This window comes from Sceloporus undulatus, chromosome 3 (genome assembly GCF_019175285.1).
Source record: "Sceloporus undulatus isolate JIND9_A2432 ecotype Alabama chromosome 3, SceUnd_v1.1, whole genome shotgun sequence".
Taxonomy (NCBI): Eukaryota; Metazoa; Chordata; class Lepidosauria; order Squamata; family Phrynosomatidae; genus Sceloporus; species Sceloporus undulatus.
In genome coordinates, this window is record NC_056524.1 from 255,039,431 (window position 1) to 255,052,017 (window position 12,587).

At 38.7% G+C, this 12,587-nt stretch overlaps 1 protein-coding gene across 8 annotated transcripts in view; it reads right to left on the reverse strand.

Annotated features, from left to right (window-relative positions):
* The window catches only part of TNIK (TRAF2 and NCK interacting kinase), a 368,566-nt gene that overhangs the window by 55,447 nt on the left and 300,532 nt on the right, over positions 1 to 12,587 (reverse strand). For 7 of the 8 annotated variants that reach the window (XM_042456004.1, XM_042456002.1, XM_042456007.1 and 4 more), the window contains 2 exons: positions 6,973 to 7,137; positions 673 to 912 (listed from right to left, as the gene is read on the reverse strand). In XM_042456004.1, the coding sequence (XP_042311938.1) occupies positions 673 to 912; positions 6,973 to 7,137 (405 nt within the window). The remainder of the gene's footprint in view (positions 1 to 672; positions 913 to 6,972; positions 7,138 to 12,587) is intronic. The other variant, XM_042456009.1, reaches the window with a different exon arrangement.

Below are 12,587 nucleotides of genomic sequence, written 5' to 3' on the forward strand. Positions count from 1 at the left end.
TGGTATTCCATTTCTTCATCCACAGCCCTCAAAGTTGGACTCTCAAATTACTGTAAATCCCCTGAAGCCACTGAGTATGGCCACTCTGTGCTTTGCTATGAGCAGCTGGGCTTGGAGATGCACCTGGCTCCATCCTCATAACCAGATGCAAAATGATGGCATCAATGCTGAGATCCTTTGGGATCCTCCAAGGCACTGCTTAAGGGCTTTACCGTAGGTTGGGGACAGGGTATATGGCTCAGTGTAGGGTAGGTATGCATGTGGATATTTATGCTACACTAAGGAGATATAGGACTGAGATCTATGTCTCCTTCTAGCCCAGTACTGTTTGGGCTGAACTGCAGTGGCTCATCAGAATTGCAGGTGACTTTCACATCACCTGAACCTTTTTAACAGGAGATGCCAGGAGCTGAACCTGAGACACTCTGCATACAAGCCACATATTCTTATCCTTGAACTACATTCCCACAGCAACCCTGATTCATGTTCCCAAGGAACACTTCAGGATGCACAGCAAACACAAGTGTATATATTGCAAGAGGCACTGGTGCAGCACTGGTGTAAGAAGACCCAATGCATGATCTATAAATAAAAGTCTTAAGGTGCCACTGCAGCTGAATTCACCTAATTCCTATTTCAAACCTTTCAAATTAGCAGCGACACAATCTTTACCTTTGGTGGAATGTCTTCCTCCTGTCGTAACCAAGAACTTCGGTCAAACTTTTCGACACGAGGGGGGAGAGGAGGGTTTTCAGAGGTGGGGTCCGAGTTCTGCCTTGGCATCTCAGTGCGGTGAGAGGTCACCGTCAGAGCCTCCTGAAACCCAGCCATTCCCTTTGTAGGCTGTTCATGCAGTGACTGAGAGGCAGGCAAGGAAGGTCCTTGGGATTTCACACTGACCAGATGTGGAATCTAAGCACCAAGTTAAAACAAAATCATCAGTATAAATTGGGAAAAATGTAATTTAAAAAAAAATATCAAAGGAATAGTTGCAAAGCACTTATCCAAAAATAAAAATAAAGATTTGGCTCCCCAATTTCTTATTTGGGTATTGTATTCTTTTTTTGGTTTTTTTTTTTAAAAGATTGCCTTCCAAAAATAGAGTAAAAAGAATTAAAGCTTCAAATATTGAGCAGAATAAGGTCAGGAAATGCCAAAGATGAAATTCCTCATTTAGCCTTAATTCTCTCCTTTTCTGTCTATTCATTGTATACTGCTTAATTATATGATCATGTGCAGTTTATGAAATGATTTAAGGAAGTTACATATGAAATGTTTGTTTTGTTTTGAAGGTTCAGGAAGATCCAAAAACAGAGGAGACCTTATTTCACTAATATTTTTATGTATTTGGCAGTGTAACAATGCACTAACTAGTTTGATATGGAATTTTCTTAGGATTTTGTTTCTTGTTGGGAAGTAAAAAAAAATTGCAAAGAAGTGGCTGTTTTCAGGATTTTCAGGCTCTGATGAAATGCCAAAAAATTGTTAGCACTTGTTGCATACCCACAACGTGACAAATCATTTATTTGTTTGAAAGTTTGGTACTCCTCTTTTTTGGCTGCACTGAATGAAAAGAAAAAATGTAAAATCAAAACAAAGAAGAAACTATGCAAAGTTATTATGAATATGATTTTTTTTATGACGGAACTGATTAATCAGCTATAAAAAGAGAAATTTCCTATGGTAAGACTTAAGTGCAATTTGCTTATTTGGAAGAGTCCTCAACTTGCTTTTGAAAATGCATAATAACTACACTTAAACACCACGTGCCTCTATAAATGTATTATGTTATACTATCAAGGGACCTTCAGTTTTCCTTCCTAACTCAAGGAACTTGACTTATGAAAAATTATTTTCAAAATGGATGAATATAAAAGACACATACAAAATTTTAAAAAAGAAGAAAGAAACATGGGGCACTTAGGGCAAAGACGTTGCACAATATTTTATTTCAGTTCATCTGGAGATAAAGGTCTCAACAGGGACAGAAGGATTGCCATACTGGAGCAGACCAATGTTTTATATACATCTTGTACAATTTGTCCCATGGAGACTATCTCCTAAAGGGTCCAACTCTGGAACAGGGAGGGAATATTTATTACGCATATTCTACATTTCCTTCAGATGAAAGAGGCTTATGTGAAAGTTTTGGTATCCAGATGCCTATCCAGGCTGACATTTGCTTCTCTTTGACACTCTACCATCATGAGGTGTCATATAAATGAAAAAAGGAAGCAAAAGGATGATCTGCAATGGAATTGGTTTATGAATGGAACCATGAGAATGCAAACACTATTCTTTTGTGCCCACAAAATCAGGTGCTTCATAGTTACACATTTCAATCAGACTGTCACAGACATTAGAGGGCAATGGTGATAAAGGACTTCTTCCATTATCTAGGCAACACAGCTGGGTGATGGTCTCCTTCCAGATAATGAAAGGGTTAAGGGTGTGATAGTGTTAAGTTGCATTTATTGGGGGCTAATGTCAGTGGAGAGTCACTAAGATCATGAGAGATAATTACACAGCAAAAATGAAGTGAGGATTCCCAGGGGAAGCCTAAGAGATGCTGGGTTTAATAAAGAACAAAAGGGATGCTTGGGACGGGAGTTTCTGTCCCACTTTGGGGGGAACTCAAGACTCCCAGACTCTCATGAACATCCAGGACTCCAAATTCCATCAGTAGTCATGAATAGCTAGGGAACATTTAGTTTACTCACACCAGGTTATTTATGTTAATTTCTCTGACCTTGGCTGAATACAATCTAGACCAGTGGATCCCAACTTTTTTGACTCATGGAGTCTTTTTAAGAACCAGTTTCTATGGTGTAGCCTGTAAGAGGCCTACCCTATGTCTTACAAGTTAGTGATGTTTGATAGTGTTACTTTTTGTTTTTTATTCTTTAATATCATTCAATTCTTATTTCTTTCCTTTTCCTGGAGCAGCCGCAGAGCACCTAGGAAGTGCATGGGGAGCCCTAAGGGCTCCTCGGAGCACAGGTTGGGAACTGATGATCTAGACTATTCTGTAACTTGTAACTGCCCCAAGTGTGTCTGAAAGAAAGGTGCCCTTCATAAAGAGAGATATCTTTTGCTGATATAGATGTCTTGTTTAGAATAAGGCTTTTCTTTTAAAGTACCTCTCCTCTCACACTGCACATTCTGCCTTCACTTGGTCTATGTTTTGCCCCTGCAGAGACAGGGGTAGGAAGCACAGTACAGGTGGAACCCCAGTAATATCCCATTGCATTGCTGTGCAAGGAAGATTCAAATCAATGGGTCCAACATGGCTTGGGTCCAACCTATTTGAGGGATCGCCTGCTTCCATATAATCTGCCCCGCACCCTCAGGTCCTCTGGGAGGAATTTATTGCAGCCAATAATAATAATAATAATAATAATGATAAATTTTATTTGTACAGTGGATCCTTGTTATACGCTGGGGTTTGGTTCCAAGATCCCCCGTGTATAACAAAATCTGTGTATGCTCAAGTCCCATTAAGCATAATGGCATAGCAAAATGGTGTCCCTTATAAAAAATGGAACATCAAGGTAAATTTATACTTTTTTGGAACATTTTCAAACCGTGTATGCTTAAATCCGTGTATAAAAAATCCGTGTATAAGAAGGGCCAACTGTATACCGCTTTTCCTTAGATCAAAGTGGTTTACAGACCAATAAAACCGTTACAACATCTCATAAAATAGATAAAATGCAAAATACAAATTATATAAAATCTAAAAACCAGACCAACTGCTAAATGCCAGAGGGCCTTCTCTGCAATTGCTCCCAAACTATGGAACGGTCTGCCAGACGAGATCTGTCAAACTGCCAGCTTAGACAGCTTTAAAAAAGCTGTCAAGACGGATCTCTTCTGGCAGGCCTTTCCTGAATAAAAGTGCCCGGCCACAGAATGACTGCCCCCCACATCATGTATCAGCCCACCGCTCTGTCCTCGCTGTATTTTTTATTGTGTTTTTAATAGATATTTTAATTGTAACTTGTTTAATCCTGTTTTAAGTGTGGGGGGGGGGGAATTTGAGATATAAATTTGTAAATGTGGATTTTAACGTGTTGTAAGCTGCTTTGATTGTCCTGTCACAGAAAAGCGGGATATAAAAAAAGTTTTATTATTTATTTATTATTTATAATGGGTGGAAGCAGATAAAATTGATGGCTTCTGGCGTTCCCATTCAGCACAGGCAGAAGCAGGAGGGGATCGAGAGACCCTGACAACAATATATTCAGGCTTGTAACAAAGCGAATACTTGAGAGAGATTTGCAGGCTAGCTTCCTTCCCCAACAAATATACTAAAAGGATACATGTTTCCAAAGATGGATGTATCTTATTCATACATTACTAAACATATATACTCTGTAAAAAGATCATTGTTTGTTACTGTAATAAAGTTTGAAGAAATAATACCAACATGCAAGACCTGCCAGCAACTGCTGACTTTTTCATCAATAAATGATGCACATTCCATTATTTGGACAAGATTATCTAAATTCACAATTCACACACCTCCCACACACACACCAAGGACAAAATGTAGCGTCAGGTCAGTGTGATATTATTTAAACACCTCTTTAATCTAGAATTTCTTGTGCCTGCTAATATAAACCTTGTCTACTCAGGCCAAAATCAGAAGGTCTTAAACTAAAATGTTGTTTCCCCCCAAAGGAAAGATGATACCAAATGTGCTGTTTGAATGTGCAATCACCCTAACTTTAAGAGGCAGGTTATGTTTTTCCTCTGTGTGGTTAATCGGGGTGCGTTACAGACCGCCCAGAAGGGGCAGTCTCGCGCTGCTGCTGGTTGCTGCGTCCGGGAACCGCAGCATCCAAACCGCGCGGTTCCCGGATGCAGCAAAGAAGAAGCGCTGAAATGGCGCTTCTTCTTCCGCCCCGGATGAGACGCTGCGAGGCACTATTCGCACACTCGTGGTGTCACATCCGGTGCGCAACGTGCGGATGCTATGCATCCAGCACGTAAAGATGGCGGCGCCCGTGTGTATAGCCTACCCCTGACCAGTAATTCTCCCCCCCCCCGCATCAGCATTGTATGCCGGCATGATAATTTTATTATTTTTATTGAACTGTTTTAATGCATTTTGTATGGTTTTTGCCTAATTGTATTGTTATTAGCTGTTGTTCACCGCCCTGATTTTCAGAAGGGCAGTATAAAAATAAAATTTTATTATATTATTATTATAGGGCGCCACCATCTTTACGCCCTCGTCACGTGCTAGGGGTGAGGCCGGTGTGGACCTTGGCCAACCCCTAGCACGTGACGGGGGCACCGGAAGAGCCCGTCTGTAACGGGCCAGAGTGTGTATCGAGAGAGCTACAGTCCCAAGAACAAGATATGTTTCCAATGTCCCTGACTGCCTGTTGCTTGTCCTTGCTATTTGTTCAGTCACCAACTTCCAGTGTCTTCCCCCCTCCCAAATGAGTGTGTGCATATGGAGGAAACTTTGCTGGCATCCACCATTTAAAGATCCCTCAAGGCATCTTGTAATACCTTAAAGGCTAAGGTCCATGCAGAAATAATTCAGTTTGAGACTGCTTTAACTGCCCTGGCTCAGTGCTATGGAATCCTGGGAATTATAGTTTGTTGTGGTACCAGAGCTTTCTGACAGAGAAAGCTAAATGTCTCATAAAACTACAGTTCTCAGAATTCCCTAGCATTGAGCCAGGGCAGTTAAAACGGTGTCAGACTGGGTTATTTCTGCAGTGTGGATTGGACCTTTATTTGGCCTAAGCTTTGATCAATTTTCATGCACTTTCTGTGGACTCCGTTGTAGTTTGTGGTAGCTAAACTGTGTTAGTCTTTAAGGTGTCACAAGACTCTTTTATATTTTTTCCACACCAGACTAAACAGAGCTCAACTCAACAGATGCCTAATGGCCTTGAAGGTCTGTCTTCCAGAGCTCTTTCTTCCTCTGAGAATGGAAGCAGCAGCAGCAGCAGCAGCAGCGGCGGATCAGTGCTCTACCAGGAGGCTGTCTACCCTCATTTGTCAAATCCTGGACATGTTCTCAAACAGCATTTTCAGAAACACTCCCTCCCCTTTGTGACTAATACAACTATAAAAAGTGGAGGGCTTGCTGCTGTATAATGAGGACAATACTATATTTCTTAAACTCCAGGTCTCCTTATCATTACCTTTTTATACAAAGCATAGGTGACTACCTGGGCACCTGTGGGTGGAGGACCCTTTAAAATGCCCTCCCAGAATTCCCAAAAGATGAGGCATCGTAAGGGTTTTACCTCCCTTTTATTAAACTGGGTGCTTATTAACACTTTATGTCTATTATATATCCAATTCCATACAATAATTATGTCAAAAGTAAGCAATTGTCCTTCAAATCTCAACTTCATTTCTATATTTTATCTGTATAGAGTTGATTCATCAAATTGGAGATTAGAGGAGGTATACCTGGTCAATGATTAGAGGTGGGTATCTGAGCAATCAACAGCTAACAGGGGAAGAGTAAGACAAGTAAAGATGGTGCTTGTGTATATGTAGGAGAGAACAGATGGATAGGGGAAGATGAGAAAGTGAGCTACCTGCTGGCATGTGGCCTCTGACAAATTATCTGTGAGGAAATATGGCCTTTGATAAGCAAAATAATGATTCTTTAATCTTGCTCTAGGTGACTCTGGCATGCTGGCACACTACATTATTGGAACTGAATTAGCATATGACACAGTGGAATATATCTAAGCATTTACAAGATTAGTTCACCATGTTCAACTCAAAGGAAGAAAAAAGACATATAACTCAATCCAGTATTATTGTTGTGGTGATACTGTATTCAGCTTGTTTGGCATGATCATGTGAATCATTTTTCCAGCAAATGAAACATATTTGGACAAGACATTACCTTGGATGAGAACCTTCGATCATATTCCTGTTTGATTTGCATAAGGTCAGCAAAGAAAATGGATCTCCTTTAAACCACTATACCTGTGGATCCACTGGTCTGAGCATGGGTGGGGTCCGAGCAGGCTGCACTCCACTAATACTAAAGGACTCTGAACGAGGAGGCAGGTTAGGATCTGATATCCTGTTAGCCACCTTGTGAGGCATTGCTGGAGAACTCTGACGGTTCAGTCTGGAACGTTCTTCAACCTGAGGCAACAAAAGAAAAGTGGTGATGAACTTTAGATGTCTGAAAATGGTATTTGTAATAAAGGATATGATAATTATATGTAACCTGTGTAGCCATTTCCTCAATCCAAACTTCTAATCAGTTTCTAAAAACATCATTCATGTCAGATCACAGCTCCATTCTGTCTCAAACAAAGTGCAACGGCAGTACTATAAATCCTCTTCCTATTTGTCAAACTATTTCCAGGGCTTCACAGAGAGTGTTTTCAATTTTCTTCATAGATATTTGAAAAAGTTATTTGAAAAGTAATACTTTTCACATGCTTTGTATCAGTCAGTTTTGGCTGATCATACTTTTCAACTTAACTTCCTTTCCCTTACACCTACAAAAACCTATCCCCAAATATATTTGTGTATTTTCCAGTACAAAAATCCTTTCCACATAATTTGCCAAAAGGCAATGAAATGAAGTATCCATGACTACATTTCTCAGAGTCTACAACAAACAATGTCTGTTTTCATGACAGTGGTCCAAGTTTAATTTTAGGAATGTTTTAATTCCAATTTAGATCCCCCCACTTATCTTTTAAAAATGGCTAGACAGGTTTCTTACAGTTTCCTATTTGCCTTGAGAAAGCAGCCACCCTCCCCCAGACTCCCTGCCAAGCAGATTGCTGACATTTATATTGTTCCAGGAGATTATTAATCATTGGCCAAAAATGCATTTTTATGCCCTATTACAACAGCAATGAGCAGGAATTGCTGTCATTTGCAAAATCCAAACCCTATCTTTTGAAAATCTCCCAGCACAGCTCCAGCTACAGCAAGCACAGCAAGCCCCATGGAAATAGGAGCAGGTATTTGATAAGGAGGGCATGCGAAAACCATTTTAAAAAAGCCAGACTCCTCCCAGGGATTGGCTTCAGTGATCCCAAAGACTATATAAAGAGGGTACAGCATATGTAGCATTATGAAACCAACAGACCACTTAACAGGTCACTGATATAACCTCAGATTTCAGCTTTAGAAATGCAAGTGCAGCAGTGAGCACATTATCCAGAAGATAATGCTTTTTTAAAAGGCTTAGAGAGGTGATTCCCAAACTGTGTTCACAGTGTACTAGAAAACTGCTAGTACGTCAAGAGAAACAACTTGAAATAATCAAAGGCCACTTTGAATCCAAAACAACTACTCACAAATGAAGCTGGCTATTGAATCTCTGTGATTTCCTACTCAAGACATGCTTTGTATAAATCAGCTTTGGCTGACAATCCAATTGTTCGTGACATAGCACTGGAATATAGGAAGCTGTATTTTATTGAGTCACATTTTGGTCCATTTAGCTCTGTATAGTCCATAGGCAGTGGGGCTTCTGACAGTAGATGGATAGCTGGAAAATCTTGGACCTTTGGCATGCAAAGCATATCCTCTGTCAGTGAGCTATGGCCTGCCTCACATGTAGACATGCACTCCTTCAGATTTGATGCAGAAAAGAACTGAACCCAGTTTAGGAAACACCAGGTTAGAAGCTGCAGAACCCATAGACCACCACTTGTATTCTAAGAGGATTCTTACCTCTTCTGACAAATGCCTTCAGACAATAAATGACAAAGCAAATGCTTTAAGTGAGATTTCAGAAAGTGATGGGATATGATAGCAAGATGGCAATATTTGTGTAAGAAATTAACAGGGCCAGATTCCAGTGATGAAGCCTCATATGAGTGAATCATTTCAGATACATACCTATAAACATTATTTTCAGCTCTGAATCAAATGTAAACTAGATCACATCTTTAATTTCAAAAATATTTGTAACTTTATACATATTAACATCACCACCACCATCACCATTAGATGCTTACCAAGTTTCTTTGGTGCTTGTAATTATGGTGTGCTACAAAGAGGTTCCCAAAATAGTTAAACAAGCTCTAGAGGTACTTTAGGTTGTATAACTGCTTTTGGATATTATGAAGAGCCTTGTTAAACTCAAGAAAGAGGCCAGAGTGAGCAATTTTGAGACCTTCTGAATCCCAGTATTCAATCACATTTTGCTCAGTATTCAATAGTAAACAAGTGGGTGGATATAGGAAGATCATTAAAAAATAAGCTCCATGAAAGTGAAAACCTTGACCTAAAAGATGGAATAACTGTAACAACACAGAATCTCAACCATCAGTCAAAAGAGGAAATGAGGCCAGATGAGATAATATTGTTCTCTATGGTCTCAAAAAGTATTCCACATCCAATTTGTGGAGAGTTACTGTGGAGGTGGGGTGTGTGGGTGGGGTGAGGTTGAGTATAGGAATGGTTTGGCTAGGATCTTCCCCCACCTCTCCTGAAAAAAACTCTACCATATGCAGAAAACTGAACAGGGATAATTAAATTGTTAGATTCTTTTTTTAAAAAAAAAGCTCTCATGACTTAATATGCCAACCAGTTCTGGATGAGGTTACACTCCTCCTGAAGGACTGTGTTCACAGCTTGGAAGCACTCCTGGATCCATCTCTCCAAATGTCAGCCCAGGTAGATGTGACAGTCAGGAGTGCTTACTGTCACCTTCAGCTGATATGCCAGCTGCGCTCCTTCCTAGTTCTGGAGGACCTAAAGATAGTGGTGCACACACTGGTAACCTCAAGGATGGATTTCTGCAATGTGTTTTACATTAGGCTACCTTTGTGCCAAGTTTGGAAACTTCAGTTGGTTCAAAATATAGTAGATTGGTTATGGGAACATCCAGGAGTGAACATATTACACTCATACTCATTTCACTCCACTGGCTGCCAGTTAGTTTCCAGAGAAAGTACAAATTGTTGGTTTTGAACTTTAAAGCCCTACATAATCTGGGTCCAGGTTATCTACAGGATCTCCTTCTCCTGTACAATCCATCCCAAACATTGAGGTCCTCTGGGGGGCAGTTGCTGCAGCCTGCAAGAACCTGACTGGGAACCAATACCCAGAGGACCTTCTCATCAGCCACCCCAAGACTGTGGAATGAGATCCAACAGCTAAATCAGCTGTTGGAATATAAGACACATTTGAAGACCCATCTCTTGTGGCAGGCCTATCCTGGCAGCTTTTAATCATGAATTTTAAACATGAATTTTATATTTAATTTTGATTCTACATATTGTAATAGTATAAATATTGCGAAGATCTCTGAATATGTGTATTTTACGCTGCTTAATATGTGTGTTTTATGTAATGTTTGTGTTTTAACTATGTTGTAACCCACCTCGAGCCATGAGGAGGGGCGAGTAAGAAATAAAATTATTATTATTATTATTATTATTACTTGTATTTGTACTTGTGATATATTTGATATGATGTGAACCGCTTTGATTATGCTGGAAAAGCAGTATATAAATAAAGCTTTTATTATATTATTATTATTATTATCATTATTATTATTATTAAATTACACACATACATAATCATTAAGTTTATATAATATAATTCTGAACTTAAGTATATCAATATATATTATTTGTGATATTTGTTCCGTTTTGTTGTATATGTTATGTGGATGTCTTAGTATGTGTTGTTGCTTTGTTTGTGGTTGCATGCTTTTTTCTAGATTTATACAATAAAATAAAAAAAATAAAGTTTTATAATACAATACATGCTGCAGTAGCTATCTGCAGGCTTTTGATAATTTTTCTTTGACTGTAGGCTAATGTTGTTCTTCGCTTCTTGTTTCTGTCCTCCAAATGAACATGAGGTAAATGAGAGAGCTGCCAAAATATTTAGGCACTTCTTGTTTTGTCCTCTGATCTCAAAAGAAATACACAATGTATTTTGGGATAGAATCCAATAATGGGCGAAACAAACTTTGGCAGCAAGCACAGACCAACAGGATTAAAATAACTTTTCAGATGGATGTTGTCACTCAGCACCCTACTATTTTATTGTTAAATGAGCTTGATGTGGAAGAGTGCTCTACATAACTGAATCAACAATGGCTTTCAAGATAAGATAAGAAACTAGATATGTCTTTAGGAATATTTCTCTCCTAACTTTCAACAAGGTCATTTGAGGCTAGAGAAAGTCACTTGGGCTGTCCAAACAAGATATTACTCTGTATTTCATTTTTAAGGAATATATTTTTAAAAAACTACTTTGGGTCATTTGGCTTCAAACTGTCAGCTCCTTAAGAATCCAGAGTAGCAGCATATGGATATAAGGCAAGTTAGGAAACAGAAAAAACAAAAGTATTTCTTCGGATCACAGAAGCATTTATATAAACACAGGAGTACAGTCCAGCTGGTGATAAGTTTATTTCAGCATGTCTCCAAAGAATTTCAGAGAAGATGCTTATTATTCAAGCCTCGGCCAAAGATGATCAAAAATTATTATTTTTCTTTTTCTTTCCAAAATCAGCAGGTGGAATTCACAGCATCATTCCAACTCAGAATGTGCAATGAACTGAGGAGAAGCAAATTCTTTTTGAAAAATGGAGTAAAGATACACATGTACTATGTTTTATCTATTTTCAATTTGGATTTCAACAATACAAATGAACAAACATTTCAGACTCCTGTTTTGCAGATCCTTCCCACAAGCAATAAACTGATATGGTTGTATTTCTAAGGTTTCAATTCTATAAATGCAATTGCAAATGCAAATGGAAATGCAAAAACACAAGTTTTTACATAAGTAAGTGGAAAAATAAAATGTTTCCCAATGTAAATGGATTTAAGATCGGTTTTCACAAAGCACAGCCATTCTCTACTACCTTAGGTATTTTTCAAGTTTTTGCACATGTGATTTAACATTTTTAATAGCCACGCAGCTCAATAACTACACTCTGGAATAACATTAATTTAAACTTTATTTATACTGTGCCCAGCTTCAGCTACAGTTGGGAAAGAGTAGAAATTCCCTTCACCCACCAGTTTCTTTGAAAGATAATTAGTTCAAGATGGAAGATATTTTACAAGTAAGCCATCTTTTACACTTCTTAATGCTAACCAATAATATTTTGGAAAAACAATTTTTAAACACATTCAGCTATTCACAATTCAAATTTCACCATGTACTTAATCATGCACTCAAGCATAAAGCATTAGTTAATTAAGCATTAAGCAAGCCACATTCATGGGCTATTATATTCTGCAAAGAGTTCTGATTGTTGAATCAAAACCCATAAGTCCAGAAAAATCAGTGTGAGGACCATTTCAGAAAATGTGTCCTTTTCTGTGATACTTTGTCCCACAACAGGCTACAAACATCCTGATTATGTAGTACTGGCTGTTGAGGTCCAGCAGGGCAGTTTATGAAAAACAAAAGTGGTAAAATTATTTTGCCCTTCCACAGCATCATATGTTTGCAGCCCTCTGAGCATTAGATGAAGATTAGAATCCTTCAGGTCTGTGCACCTCTCTTTGTCTGTGTGAGATACATTAATAAAAGAACACAAAATACTGAAAGCTGCATTCCATTTTACAACATTTTTCTTTGACTTGGTTGAGTTA